The sequence below is a fragment of the Centroberyx affinis genome, unplaced genomic scaffold (genome assembly GCF_046629955.1).
Source record: "Centroberyx affinis isolate AG114_WGS23_722 - 3 ecotype Tasmania unplaced genomic scaffold, CSIRO-AGI_Caff_v1 ptg004026l_1, whole genome shotgun sequence".
Classification (NCBI taxonomy): Eukaryota; Metazoa; Chordata; class Actinopteri; order Beryciformes; family Berycidae; genus Centroberyx; species Centroberyx affinis.
Window position 1 is genome coordinate 274,090 of NW_027281827.1, and position 15,796 is coordinate 289,885.

Genomic DNA, 15,796 nt, shown 5'->3' on the forward strand with positions numbered 1-15,796 from the left:
CTGATTGATATGAATGATGATGTTATATCAATTTATGACGGTTAGCTCCCTCCCCTTTGTAAGAGGGTTAAGCGTGAAGTTAATTGGCTGTTCAGTGTGGCTGTATAGAGTGTTGGGTAAAGGAGTTACTTTTCATGCCAAGATGATCTTCATGGCTGAAGGACTTCTTTTACACTGTGATCATCTTAAAATGACACACACATACACACACACACACTCTCACACACACACATTTCTCAAGCATGTGTAACACTCTGCTCCAAACTAAAGCATCCATCTTCAGCTTTATATTGAAGTCAGTTTCCAACTCTTAACATTGTGACTGGTGAACAAGAGAGAGCAGAATAATAAGTCCATCGTTTGGATTTGTTCCCCAGTATTCATTATTTATGACCAAAATTGAAAAAAAGAAGAAGAATGATATCCATATTGGTTATGATGCCAAAGGTAGGTCACAGTACAACAGTCGTAGCTGTGCAGTTGCAGCAACGGTACAATAACGCTTGGCGCTGGATGCTGTATCTCAGTGGTTCTCAACGTGGGGTCCGGGGACCACCAGGGGTCCTTGAGGGGGTCCCGGGGGGTCCCCAGCAAATTGATGAATCGTTAAACTTCACTTACAAGAAGTGAACACAGTTAGAGAATGTAGAAGAATGACTGTTTTGGTCATAGTGTCACTGTTATCTCTCTACCTACAATACAGATAGTCATGGAATTCTGGACAGAATCATATCTAACAATAAAAATATTCTCAGATTTGGGTCATTTTGAGACAAAATCTCAAGGGTAGACTGTCCAAATGGGGGTCTGTGGCTCTAATGTGGACTAAATTAGGGGTCCTTGATATGAAAAAGGTCGAGAATCACTGCTGTATCTGATACGCAGGTCCGATGATACCCTTAAATAACACAGCACCCAACTGACAATTTCCATGTAAAATGAGCGTTTGGGTGCCGGCAGTATGTGCAGCCTCAGCAGCGATCAAAGCTAACTTATTCTGCAGTCAGAACGTAACCATACAAGGTAACTCAGTGCCACAAAACAGCAGCTTTAATAAACATTTATTTGCCTTTATCTGCCAGTATTCACTTAGCACCTCGCAGAGAATTATTTAGTATTTTCCTTGAGCTGAATGGAGCCGGCCTTGGCAGTCCTTGAATGGCAGACTAGGTGATAATAGTCAAAACTGCTGTAATGTTCCTTTTAGCGACTCTTCATATTGCACTCAAGTACTCTTGAATCTTTTACTGGTGCTAACTCAGCACAGGCATGTGCAGTGTTGTAAAAACCTGACAGAAACTTATGGTTACAAAACAGAAGGCCAAACAGCAACGACTGTGTCATGACAATCAGAATTCTGGATGATGGGGCGCCCTGGTGGCTCACCGAGTAGAGTGCGTACCATTTGGCTCAGGCCTTCCCGTAGCGACCCGGGTTCGAATCCGACCCGTGGTCCTTTGTTGCATGTCCTCCCCTCGCTCTTTCTCCCATACCTTCCTGTCTCTCTCTCACTATATCTCTCGAATAAAGCATAAAATGCCGAAAATAAAATCTTTAAAAAAAAAAAAGAATTCTGGATGATAAAATTGATGTTGTCGAAATACAGACTAAACGGGCGGGAAGGGTGCGGGGTGCAAGTAGAGATCGGCTCTATCCGTGTTGCAATTCCTACCGGTCGCCATCAGGGGTCCCTAAAGGTCATAGAGTTCTAAGTTCCGCTTTAAGTTGGATGAGCGAGGCACATGTGACACTTATTAAGAGGTAACACATTTCAAAGTGTCTCAGAGCTTTCCCTTCCCTTCATGTATCCGCCGCCTAATTTCAAAATACGAATGCTAGTCACATACGCCGGCATGGGTGGAAGTCTCTTTAAACAGTTTAACATTGCACCTGAATTGAAGTCTCTTTGAATTGTTTTTCCTCTCGCCCGTTTCCATTACAATCCATATTCCTCTTTTGCCATACGATAATACAATATCTCCATTTAATCTGAATTATATGTTATCTATGAGAGCAGCTTGCAGCTCCAGGTACCAAAATGACCACAAAATGAACTTGAATCCTCTTTTTTAGATAAATCAGCACTCACAGAGCTTCATAACACCATCTGTATGTATGAAATTTTCTTAATACAATGTATAATAATTAAGTTATTGAATATAATTTAGAATATTACAGCAAAACCTTGGGAATTCAGATGCATTCATGTACTTTCCAACACCTTTTCTAAGAAAAGCGTCCATGTACAGTACACTGCCCTACTTAATTACAGTGCAATGCAATCAATAAACCAAGTTCTACTGACATTCAGGAAAAAAAAGCATAATATGGGCTGAATGGTTTGTATGGAATATTACCTTGATATGAAATGCAGCATGATCAACAACAGAAAGCTCTCGCAGCACCTACACACAGTCAAAGACACTGGTAATATACTGCGTCCATGAAATGCTTTGCCCTTATGTGTCTCATAAATAAAAGTATTTTACAAGATAACAAGTAAAATCTAGGACAGTGGGCTATTAATGGCCAGGGGAGTCCTCTCCTGGGGCAACAGTGTTAATCGGAGCAATAGGTCTCCTTCCTGCTGGATCAATGTCAGCACAAATTTCAGATTGCTTTCCTGATGCGCGCCAAGTTATCTGTGATTCAACTTTAATAGGTTATTGAACGGAGCCGGCATTTAGGGAGCGGGGCCGTATTTCACGTTATTGACAATCAAACGCACACAACTTTCTCATTAGCATACATTAGGAAAAAACAGAATTAATCTTGACAACGCCATCGGGGGAACAGGGCTACAGTTACACGCTTGTTTAAGCAAACACTCGCTTATAGTGGCTTGGTGATCATGTGAGAAGTGGCTGTAGGTAGATGCAGCATGACAGAAATTACACCGGACAAAAAGCTACTGTGTAAACTGGAGGAGGGGCATAAATTAAGGAGAGAGACGGGTGAGGAGAGGCGACGGGATGTTTTCCATGTATAAATTATACATTCCATTATACATGTATAATGATACAGCGATATACAGCGTCGCCCTAAATGTTGCAGGACCTCGGTGCATCGCAGGTTTCCTCACTGTCATTTCGGATAACATCACGTTCTTCGGCATGAATGCCACTCAGAAGATTTGTAGTGCATAAATCCAGCATCTTGTAGGCCAGAAGAGTCCGGATGCATCACATTTATTTGACCCGCAGATTTGCAGCAGGGCCTACAGTATACCATGCAATGCTTATTTGTCTCTTTTCATATTCTTTCTAATGAGCTGTAAGAGCCGATATGCACTAACAGGTATGTAAATGCTATACCCATATGATATTAGAACTCTTGACATGCGTGATGCGCCTGCTTTTAGCCAGCTCATTACACCGTAATGCGTTTCCTCAGACGCTCCCCGGGCTGAAACGCAGTGCATCCGGATGACAAAATGAATGGTGGCGAATCAGGCGGCGTGTGCTAAATCAGATGACATTTCGCTGCACCTGAAGGTCGAGTGTTTTGTCAACACGGGCAGAGCCTGACAACAAGGCTGCCTGTCTGGTGAACACCTCACTGTCCGCGTTCCCCTGACAAGACGTGGGGAATAGGGCATTCTGGAGGATGGGGAGAAATGTGGAATCATTCTGTGTGTGTGGAGGAATCACTGAATGTAGTACTGGTTGGGTTTGGGCCGATATTTGATGCGAATATCGCGATTTTTCCCACGATAACGAACAAATTATATCAAATGGCCATTGTTTCCTCCAATGGTTGAATAGTAAGATCAAATTTCTAGGCTGTTAATAATAATTATAATTATAGCCTAGAAAATTTGCTGTAATAAATTACCCCACAAAAAAAAACAAAAAAACAACCACCTCCCCCACCCCCCCGTATATTGCGATATTTTGGCGGGACAACATCACGATATTATATTTTGGATATCGCCCAAGCCTAGTACTGATATGTACTACATCCTACTGTCTATGTACCAAGCCGATATCAAAGATCGGAATCGGACCCGATCATGGCGTATTTTAATTGACCGATTTTGATGAGGCCCCATCAAATCCCGATCCATTTATTTATTTAATTTCTCCCCCCTGTACTCCATGTAAGCAAATTGTGTGCGCATGCATGTGCCATAAACAGGTGTTATCTACATATTACAGCAGTGAGGTGCATTGTGAGTCTGCAGTGTGGAACTATTTTAGCCAAACTGCTAATGCTTGCAATGGAAGTATTTTGAGGGGCGGCAGTGACAGAGCTGCTTTCAATGTTAGTGTAATGGAAAGGTAGATCTGGCAGATACTCAATGCTGAATGACATCCCTAATAGCATGTCTTGCCCCTGTATGCGTCCCCTTGCCCTTGCACCAAGTGTGAAAAGCTGTAAATGGTTGTGAAGTCTTTGAACAAATATGGCCTTTACTTGATAGTCACAGTGGAGAGAAACAGGAAAAGATAGGAGGAAGAGAGAGAGAGAGAGAGAGGGTGGAGGACGAGATTCCAACTCGGGATGTCGTGGTGACTTGGTGTGCACCTTAGCCAACTGTTTTCTCTGAGCTTGGAAAAAATTAAATTCTCTCTTAGGGGAACCACTGATGGTTTCTTCAAGTTATGGAGACCATTTATTGAGTATTTCAATAACCTGTCAACCATTCCTCCAGACTAAGAATCAAATCTTGGGCCTGTTTACTACATGTATAATCTGTCCTTCCTACCTTGACCTATTAAGTATGCTGGTACCTTTATAACCTGTCAGTCTATTCCATTTACTCCACTAAATAACAATGTCTCCCTGACCTACCCTCTCTTCTCCTTTTTTTCTTTTCTTTTCATTATTTTATTTTTTTTCCCCTCTCTCCCTCTTATGTTGCTGTTTGGTTTTGGTTTGTTTATTTGTTTTTTCTTTTACAACTTCTTGAGTTGTGATGTTATAGTTACAGTAAAAGTAAAATATGGTGATATGTAATTGACCATTGACTATGTTGTACTTTTGTTGTCTCACTTTCACCAATAAAAACAGTTGACAAAAAAAAAAAAAAAAACCTTAGCCAACTGAGCCACCAAGGACACCCCAACCAAGATAAGTTCTCGCACTGTTTGCTGTTCGCGGTGATAACAGCGGTTCTGATCGATCTCAAGCTCAGCAAAGGTAAAAACAAAAGGTGAGCTAAATTCCAAATTGATGAAGACAATTTTTTATTCCACCGTCGCTTCCACACAACTCTAAATAAACAGTAAAAGACGTAACCAGGGTCCGTCCACAGCAAATGACTTCAACGATGGCCGGTAGGAGCCAACGACATTAGGAAGGCATTAGCTTGAATAATTTAGTATTTTCTAACATAGCGTATCATTCCATAAGCTTAGTGTACATTATTAAGCAGTATAGAATTATGTCATTGATTTTCAGTGTGAGCATTACACAGGAGGAAAAAAAAACCCCACCTCACACACCATAAAGCGATTTGACAATTCATTGCGGGCGTCTCCCAAGGGGGAAGCTACGAGGGATGCCAAGCACCATCACACACACGAAGCCTGGTTCAAGTGGTCTTCACCACAGCCCCGTCCAGCACGCATATAGATTCAGACATAATCTCACACCTGTCATAACACTTTAGTGTTTGTGTATTATAGGTCAAACCCTGTTTGCATTTCTATTCGGAGCCAAAAGAGAGAGAGAGAGAGAGAGAGAGAGAGAGAGAGAGAGAGAGAGAGAGAGTGTGTTTGCCGAGACGACGTGATGTGAAATGTGTTTGGTAACAAACTCAAGTTTGCGGACACACTCGAAAAAGCAGCGAGGGCCACGGCCAAGTGTGTGACATTAGACATAATTCAGAATAAGGGCCAATTGTCCAGCCAAGCGGACAGACCCGGGCCTCATGCTCAGACTATGCCAGGGGTAAATATTCACTATGACATTTGTGCTCTATGCCATTTCCATTGGCTGAATGGTAGCCCAGTGACATTTCCATCCAAGTCACAGTGGCCATGATTTTTACATTTGAAATCTGTTTGAAATATCAAATATATGCGTAATCTCTGGCAAAGTAATTAAGCCATACTGGCGTAAAGGATGAAGAAGCACGAATCCATTATCTGCTGTGGCCTAAAAGCATGCTTGTTTAATTTTTCAGAAGTATTTCCACTAATGTATTCAGGGGCTGTGAAATACAGCAAAATAAAGAGCTCACATTGGCAGCTAAGAAGAAAGGAATGTGTTTAGAGTATGCTTGGCCAAAGACTTTCATAATCATAGCTATCTTGTCTACAAATGCACTGTGAATGCGCTTCATCATTATGTACATTGTAAAAGAAATGCAATGGGTGGGAATGAGTAGTTGAATACCCGCCTATCCAAAATGGAGTTGGAATTGACTTTATTTTTACGATAATGTACACTCAATTACTATAATTCTGTATTAACAGAATATGTCTAAATGTCTAAAATACACTGCAAATGATCCCTTTTTAAAACAATTATAGATAAAGATATTGATGGGTGGTGTGGGTAGTGAAGTCAGTCGGGTAGAAACTGATTTGTGTGAAATCATGGAAACTGGTAATGAGGAGGGACCCGCCTCGAAAATGCCACAGCAATTTATTAACACTGTTTTTGGGGAGGACTTCTGCACTATGGAAGCAGAGCAAGAAGACAGAACTGTATGTAAACAAGCCATGCATCCCACCCAACCAAACACCACTCCAATGGTGGCGGAGTAACGTAACGCATTTCAAGAGATTTGGTGTCCTTGCCAAACATGTATCCTTCGCTTTGTATTTTTTGGTTTCTTTTCAATCTTATCATGCCTATCATTCCAGTTTTTTTTTGCTATTTATTAGCTGTTGCTAGGGATGGAACGATATATCGAAATTCAATATACCGCAATGCAAAGAAGTGACAATACGTATCGTGGGGCAGAAAAATGTATGGTGATATCAGCTCCATGTTATTCTGCTGTAGTAATCACAAATGAGACGCTTGACCATCACAGTTTCACAAGCTCTCCATCCAAATGATATTATTGTCACTTTGGAATGACATTTTTAAATTGTTGTTTACATTCTAGCGAGCCAATGCCATCGCTCGAAATATTTGTGGCTCAGAAATAAACAGAATTCTGCACAGTCACGCTTTGTTGTAATTTAACTTTTTTTTTAATTTATCACATCGTATCGTAGCTGTATTGAATCATGAACCCCATATCGTGTATCGAATCGTATCGTGAGATAAGCACATGGTCCCACCCCCAGCTGTTGCCTAATTCAGATGGATCCGTTATGGAGAGCTTGTCTCCAAACTCTAAAACTCAAGTCACTACCTGAAAATGGCCATAAATACGTGGTACAAGTTGTGAATCATCACATATTGCTTGATCATTTCAGCATCCTTTAGGGAAAAGAAGGTAGACGGTCCGTATTGATTGATTTGGGCTGGATGTATGGTAATATAAACAGATATCTTGCTCTAAAGATCAAATTCTTCTCCGACTCCGGCGGCATTAACAAACGCAGACCGAGCCGGAGCCCGAAACACAGGCACAAGATAATTAGTCACACCAGGCTCAGGGAGTGGGAAGGGCGAGGGAAGCAATCTGACTGAAGGATGTATCGATCCCCGCGAGAGGGAGGGGCGCCGAGTCGGGAGTCATGATCAATCTTACGAAACCAACTCTCTCATTCTCGTGATGAAACTTGCGCGTGGATTCTGTATGCGGAAGCACTCCATCTAACATACACTCAGACATAAATACACGTGTGTGTGTGTGTGTGTGTAATGTGCTGCCACATTAACACTACCAACGGCTCGGGTGTATGGACTTGTCAGAAGGAGACAAATGTCTGTGTGAGTAAAAGACTCCCAGGGGTTAGAGGAGGAGGAGGGGTGGGGGGTGGGGTGGGGGGGGTGCTTGAGGAGGGGGAGGGGTTAGCGGTACCACGGCATCGGAAGCCTTTATCTTCGAGTTAAAAGCCGCCCCTGCGAGATTCTCCTCATCAAAACCAAGTGCTCCAGACCCCGGGCGCAGTAAGAGGGTTTTAAAACCCCCCAGCTCAGGGAATGATAGAAAAAAGGTAAATCTTCACAAATGTAAACTGTTTGCATATTGGGTTTATCCAGCGGCTGGTCACAGGTGGGCTTCATCTGATTAGATGGTGGTGATGCATATCAGGAGTGGGGGGGGGGAGCAGCCGACCAATTGCACTGTAATTCATCTCCCTTTGATATGCAGGAGGAGGAGGAGGAGGAGGGTGAGGAAGGAGTGCGGTGGGACTGAATGGACTACACAGGCAGCAGTAGTCCTCCTATAGCCTCCGACGGGGAGGCGTGATTTGGGTGCAACATTCGCCGTGATTCGGTTTTGCATTTTGCAAAGAGCAAGAGCTCCCTGGGTATAAAAACAAAAAAAACAAAACACAAGACAAGAAAAGAAAAGAAAAGCGTTGTTTGTGTATGTGTGTTTCATGGGTGGTGGTGGGGGTTGGGGGGGGGGGGGGGGGGTTGTTTGGGGTAATAACATTCTCCGTCGGCGCCGAGGGGCGGGTGTGCGGATCAGATATCAGACAGCGTGCTAAGCTGCAGGGACACCCACAGCAGTGGAACTGTAGATGGCTAATTGACAGGCTGTTTGAGACGAAGCCAGTCCAGATAGCCAGTCACTTTCACGCTCCCACAGTCCTTGGTCTCCGCCAGGGGAAAGGCGGGTGGTCGGGCGAGGGTGGGGGTAAGTGTTTGGAGGTGTGTGGAAGTGTGGAAGTGTGGAAGTGTGTGTGTGTGTGTGTGTGTGTGGGGTGAAGGCGGGGAGTGGGGGTGTGTGTGTTGGTGTGCAGACGTTGAACCCACCAGGGAACCGGATGTCACTCTCGCAGTCATCTGCTCATGTGTAGCACTATCCAAGAACAGCACTCAGCGCACGTTCACACACACACACACACACACACACACACACACACACAACCGTGCCTGTGCATGGGGGGAAGTTTTCACAGCACAAGACAAAGGCAGGGGATTTATGTTATGTGAACACACAGGCGGTAGGAAGTGAAACAGCTCTTCCGGTTGCTTCTTTAGAGCTAAATCTTGTACTGTAGGTTGGTACACAGCCACAGAATAATGCTCTACTCTAGTTTTCTCCACACATACACACATACATCCCAAAGAACCATATAATATAAAAAGGTTCTTAATTCTTAGTTATTGGATGGTGGGTGATGGCATAAATGTGGAAAATCAAAACCCCTCCCTAGTATATGTTATGCAAATGAGGCTATACAAGGCCAGATAAACAAAAACACAATGCAGGCGTCTAAGCAAAGGAGAGCAGAAATGTTTTTTTTTACAGAACCTTGGTCTGAAAGGTTCTTTGTGGATCTAGAAAAGGTTTAAAAGGTCCAGTACACACCTTTATTTTTCTGTGTGTACAATACACACAGAACATGTGGCTTCTTCTAGCACAATACAGACTTTACTTTGCCTTTCCTATTTAGGGCCTTCAGTAATTAAGCTCCCAGTATAAACTCATTTTCCTTCACCACGCCAAATCAATTTTCTAACGCGCTTCTTTACAGAAAAGTGTTGATATCTGGTCGTTCATCCATCACTGGAACATGGGAGAGAAACCGCAGAAGGGCAGCTCGCATCATCAGCAGCGACTCTTCGGTGCTCAATACTGTGCTCTTCACAGTATTGATTTACATTAATGCAGGTGAAGATTTCATCACAATATGAAAGAATGGGGGGGGGGGTCAGGATCATCTGTGGCTCATACTGTTCAACATTCAATTATCTATAAAAACACAGCCTCCTCTCAACAAAAGGGGCTTCAGTCGATGATATGAGTGTGGAGGGAGGGGCCTTTAATGGTGTCCCTGTTAACCGGGGGTTTTTATAGATCACCTCGCATGCCATCCTATAGCCGTTTAGTTAACTCCATGAATATATGCAGAAGGGATCTGTCCTTGCTGAGAGCAAAATCTGATAATGCAGCAACAAAAACAGCTGAGAGTCAGAGCAAACCAATCCAGCGCTCTGTTGAAAAAAGCCAAAGGGCTCGACCACACAGTGGATGAACAATTATTCAGAGTTGGACTAGGAGAAAAATACTAATCTATTTATTCATGGCTTGTTGAGTCAGCTTTATCTGCCGCGATTAATCCGAGTCAATAATGTAATCTTTAATTATAAAGAATGCTGCTAATACCTATATCAAATAATCGCGGCGATCCACAAAAGGAAGGCAAATTTTTCCGCTAGGTGATTATGTATTTTCATGCTCCAAATTAGATCAGCCAGACAATTTTGTTCTGACTGTGTGAGACTCTTATTCTATTAAACTCTAGACAACTGCTTTGTGAAGAGTGAATGCAAATAAGTGCATTATCAAGTGCTCAATTTTACTATATGTCTTTATAATAATCTAATATCACAAAAAGCAGGTTGCAATATTTCCAGTTTTGTGTATTTGAAAGCACGTTTGAGCGGTCAGTCAAATGCAATATGCAACTAAACAATGAGCATTTTATCAGAGAGATCCATGTGGAATAAAACAAAATGCAACGCGGAAATCCATTGCACGAGGGAAGATATGTTTACAAAAGAGCTAAACGTCAGAAAATATTTAAATTACATTTCATCATGCAGTTTTCCCATGAGCACCACACAGCCATTACCCAAATAAAACATCTGGAGCTCCCCGGATGATCAATCGAAACACAGCACACGTTGCAACAGGCCAATCCTGATAGAGGCCCCAAGAGAGGAAGAATAATGGCCGGGAGACTTTTGCATGTGTGAGTAAGTGGGTATGTACACATTGCATGTGATTAATAGCGCATCACCTGTAATAATGGCTTCCTTTCATATTGGAGTGGGTTTCATCTGCACACTGTTGTTTTCACTGGGTCCCACAACTCCCAGTCCTGCCTCCCCATGTGCTCCCAGTGTTGCTGCCCTTCGGGAGGGGTGGGGGGGTGGAGTAAGTGACTTGTCATGCATGGAGGCAGCAAGTAGCCTGTAACAAATCTAACTGACAGCACCCCCGAAAAATGCAGATCACATAGCCGACAGAGAAGAAACAGCGGTTTAGGGAACTTTCGGGCGGGATCTTAATCTGTGATGAAGTGGCCCCGGCGTCCGACGAGAGCTACAGGACGTTTCAAAAGACTGACACAGGACAGACATTTCCTGGATGTCAGGATCGCCTGCTAATTAATGTACTCAGGGATGGACCGAGTGTCAAAGTGTCAGAGGACATCCTCATCAAACGCGCTGCGAGCACATTAGAAACTTTTAGAGTCATGTTGTCGCTTCGCACCGAATTTCGTCAAACTTCTCCGGCTCCCCCGAGAAGCATGACATTTCCCTTCACCGGATTAAACAACAGAGAGAAATTCTTGGAGGGTAATCCGTTCGCACGTCACAGGTAATTTTATGTCTACAAGTGAGGCGCCGCCTTTGAAGGCAGGAGAAATACTACGAAGAAAGAGAAATGTGCCAATACATTGTTGCAGAAACCAAAGGGGGAAGCGGTGAGATGTCATATTTCCTTTTGGTCTGTAACACCGCACATCAAAGGTAGTGCGGTGCAATCCCTGTGATAAGACAGAATCCTTAGGTCTCTGGAAGGTGAGCATATCAATGTTCAACACACCCTATTAAGACTTGACACCCGCACTTTATCATCACCAAAGCAATTGCATATTCCTATTCCTGCAGGAGAGATGGGGAAATCCATCTCCTGCAAGGACAGTCCCTTTAATAAATAGTGCACAGAACACAGACACAAACTCTTTCACTCTCTCTCTCTCTCTCTCTCTCTCTCTCTCTTATTGAAATTGTTTCATTCCTTTTAGTCAATCTGGCTAATGCAAAAATCATGTATGTCTGTCTCTAAATATTTAATCTTAACAGCAGCGAGACTGAAATACAACGTCGGAGGAGCATTACTCCTTCCCTGCTGAAAGCTACAAGGAGCTCAGAGAGAGGCAGCTGCTCTGCAATGTCAGAAGGAGAGAGGGAGACAGAGAGAGAGAGAGAGAGAGAGAGACAGACGGAGATGAGAGGGAAGGGAAGAGAGAGAGTCGGCTATTTTCGAAAACAATTTTGTTGCCATGCACTCGCAGCGACTGGAGTCGGAGGCAGCATTAAAGCACAGTTTGTCTTGGAAAAGTATACAACCACATACAAAGGCATTCTATTTTCCCTGCCTTTGGAGCGAGCCTTTGTTCCATGGCACATTAGATTCTGGTACACATGGAAAAACACGGCTGGAGAAAAACACTGTTGCTGCTTAGAACTCGATAAAAGACAGCGCGGTGACTAAGCCATAGCCCTGAATCTTGCACGCAGAAATGTATCCTGGGAACCACATGGCCCCTGGAGATGAGCACCAGCACAAAGAGAATTTCAATTACGCTCCCCCTTACAGTTTCCTTTTCATGTTTATAGATAGTTTTGTACGAACAAGAAGTGCCCCGAAAAGTTACATACCCTTCCTCAGATTGTTCCCGACATGAGAAACCGTATTTGCGCTTAACGCGTTTGACAGGGAAAAAGCAAAGCAAGAACTTTTGAGAAACTTTCTCGCTCACCACAGAGAAGTCCTCCACTGAGCAGTTCTGCCCACTGAAATTGCAGCTCATGAGCATCTCTTCTAACTGGTGCCCCGTCCTGTTGAAGATGTCCTGCATGTCGGGCGGAGGGTACACCAAATCGGTAGGCTTGTGCCCATCCTTGTTTTTGGGCGGCAGACCTGTCAAGTTAGCCAGGTGGTAGATGTCGGCGTCGGTGAGCGCGGAGAAGCGAAAGCGATTGATGTTGCAGATGGTCACAGCGGGGAAAACCATCTCGGGGGTCGCCTCTTCATTCAGAGCCGTGACGTGCGGGTGCTCCAGGTAAGAGATGGCACACTTAGCCGCTTGGTAGAGAAAGAGCACCAGTGACGCCAAAAAGGCGAGAGCCCAGAGGGTTTGCCGGATGCCCAGGCGACCGGAGACAAAGATGTGGTTAATCCCGTGTAGGGAGCAGGAGTTGGCAAATCCGGCCAAGTCCTTGGCCGGAGGTGTGCAGCTCTCCTCGATCAGGCTCTCCTTGTCCCCATCCTGCTTGGCTTTCTGCTTCTCATCCTCCTCTGCAAATTTGATTTTGCAAACAAATTCGATAGGCATGGGGGCAGCCAGGTCTGCGTTTGGGTTTTTGTTTTGATGGCAGCTATCAGCCCTGGATCACTTCCCTCCTACTTCCTTTGGCTTTTGTCCTGCGAGCAAGATACAACTCCAGAAAGAAGAAAAAAAGGCAGGAGAGTTTGTTGCTGCCGCTGCTGCTGCTGCTGCTGCTGCTGCCTGTGCTGTGACTGATACTACTGCTGCTGCCTCTGCCGCCACGGCTCGTAGTGACTAGAGCGCTGCCGCTGTGCTGCTATTGCTCTCGACGCTTGTCTCACTACTTGATCAGCTCAAACAGTCTTGCTTATCAGCAGTAATACAGCCGTCAAAAAAACCCACCCTTGCTCTCCGCTTCAGACCCACAGATGAAAATGCAGCATTTTGAGTCGTGCTAAAATAGGCAGGGGATACTTAATAATTCATGAGAAGGCAACATTGTGATTATTTCCTCCTCACTGGCGCCAGCCGCAACTTCCCCCGGTCATCCCCGTGTCTCTCACAGACAGCTTCACAACTGCTTAATCCACTTGTTTGGAAGGCGCTCCTTGACCGGAATAAAGTTGGTGTCAAAGGTTGCTCTGCCAAACATCCGGTGCTTGATGTGAATCACGGGGGGTCACCGCTGTTTAATGCCACCCCCAATAAGGTCTCTGGAGAATGCCTAATTGGAACAATAATGAGGAGTGAGAGGAAGTGGCAATGAGCATGATGAGGCAACTGCTGGCAATCAATCTTCTCCCTGGAACAAAAAAAGTAGAAGACTATTGATCGAGCGGACGCATCTGTCAGAGATTAAGAGAGGCAGTACAACGGTCTTCTCTTATCAGGAACTAATGGTAGCATCACAGACTCCTGCACGAATTTGAATTAGTGAATGCCTCCTGATCTGGACCCCGATGCTGCTAAAGACGTTGAAATAAAGTATCGATCCGCCTTCGCCCCCGATCCTTTACAGTGTGTCTTTGTACTGTTAATGGCCCTTTTCCAAGTTGCCAAACAAAATTATGCAAATGCGAGGCAGAAAAGTGAGATCCCTAATGCATGTTATTCCCCTTTAAATGGGATTAGTCATGCGGGTCACATCACAAGGGGCTGGGACCTTTAGAGGAACGGCATATTTAAAGGTGAATTGAACCGCTTTAAATACACGTGCCAAGTCGAGGCTGCGGGAACATCGGAAACGCAAGATTACTGGAGACTGAAGAACTAACTAAAGGGTACAAAACGTCCTAGAGATCTGTTTCTCTTCCCATCCCACTGTATCTCTCTTGATCATGAGGATGGAGAGAAATACACATGCTCTGAAACACCATAAATTGTTTTTTTTTTTTTTGCTGTAAATAAAGGAAAATTCACATTCAAGCAAAAAATCCTTACTAAGAATAATCAGATACTTGAAGCGGTGATAAATTACCTCATTGGCTGGGTTAAAATCCCCATCACTTGCGGGGACAAAAAATAATATACTGGTTGAAAACAACCCACCCCAGTTTTCTTCCTGTATATTTTTCCCATCTCAGAAAAATATGATCACAGTTCCTCAAACATGGGCTTTTTATACCGCTGACCGCAGAGGGATAGTGTCTTGATAGTGTGTTCCTCTGCTAGATACACAGAGATATCTAGGATATTGCCTTCACTTGATAGAACTAATGGTTCCATGGTTTAGCTATGCCTCTGGCAGGCGGTGAGGTCTGCTGGACATGGAGTGTTTTATGTAGTCGCTCCCAGAGGATGCTGGGCTTATTTACAGTCTCAGAGAGGGTGCTGATCATTCTGAGGGGAGGGGGTGGGGGATGAAAGCTCTCGGCCCGGGCCACGACTAAATACCAAATGTGAGGGGAAAAAATGCAAGCACATCTGGCACATGAAAACCATTCAAAGAGTGGATGGCATTATATTTGTTTGTCTGAGCCAATAACACTCCACGCACCCAACCCTGTTTATGTCTTGTGCTTAAAGTCCCCACTATGTGCATGGATAAAATGTCGCTGACATTTAAGTCGTTTTGTATATATGAATTAACACTGTGAATGATGCATATTGCAGGAACATGTCAGTGCGTTACTAGAGGGGATAATAGAGCTCAATGGTTAAGTGCAACACAATCATAAACCATCTAAATTATAACTTCAAGAGTTACACCACCATCAGATAGAGCACTTTTCTTCTGAATCTTAAATGCAAAGCGCAGCTGTGAGCATCGCTGGCAACAGAGAACAAGAGGACAAAGGGCACAAGGAGCATTACATCATTCTTCTTAGCTAACTAACCTGAAGTAACATAGGGATAGGGGGTAACGCTGAAAATAAAAATGTTCATGAGAAAGTTAGCGATTCTGAAACAGAGGATGTGATGTCCTCCTACGGGAGAGCAGAGCACCGGGAGTTTTATTATCTCGTCTGCCTAGATAGAGCCCTTTTGCATTGACGTAGTGCGCAGTGCAGCTACAGTTGAGTCATGTTCAACTTGGAGCCCAGGGCAGCACCCCAAAAGACAAAATGCCTGGAGCACAGTTTGGGGGAGACTCTATGGAGCTGCTGTATATTTCCCCCAAAAAAACAAATTTCACGTAACCCAAGACTGTGAAATGGTTCAATCATAAAAAAGCAATTTGAAAACCCAAAGTCAGTCCTGTAAAT

General features: G+C 44.0%; 1 protein-coding gene across 1 annotated transcript in view; it reads right to left on the reverse strand.

Annotated features, from left to right (window-relative positions):
• The window catches only part of asic4a (acid-sensing (proton-gated) ion channel family member 4a), a 73,951-nt gene extending 60,794 nt beyond the window's left edge, over positions 1 to 13,157 (reverse strand). Inside the window, exon 1 of the mRNA XM_071542156.1 lies at positions 12,582 to 13,157. Within this exon, the coding sequence (XP_071398257.1) occupies positions 12,582 to 13,157 (576 nt within the window). The remainder of the gene's footprint in view (positions 1 to 12,581) is intronic.
• Positions 13,158 to 15,796: the final 2,639 nt, after the last annotated feature.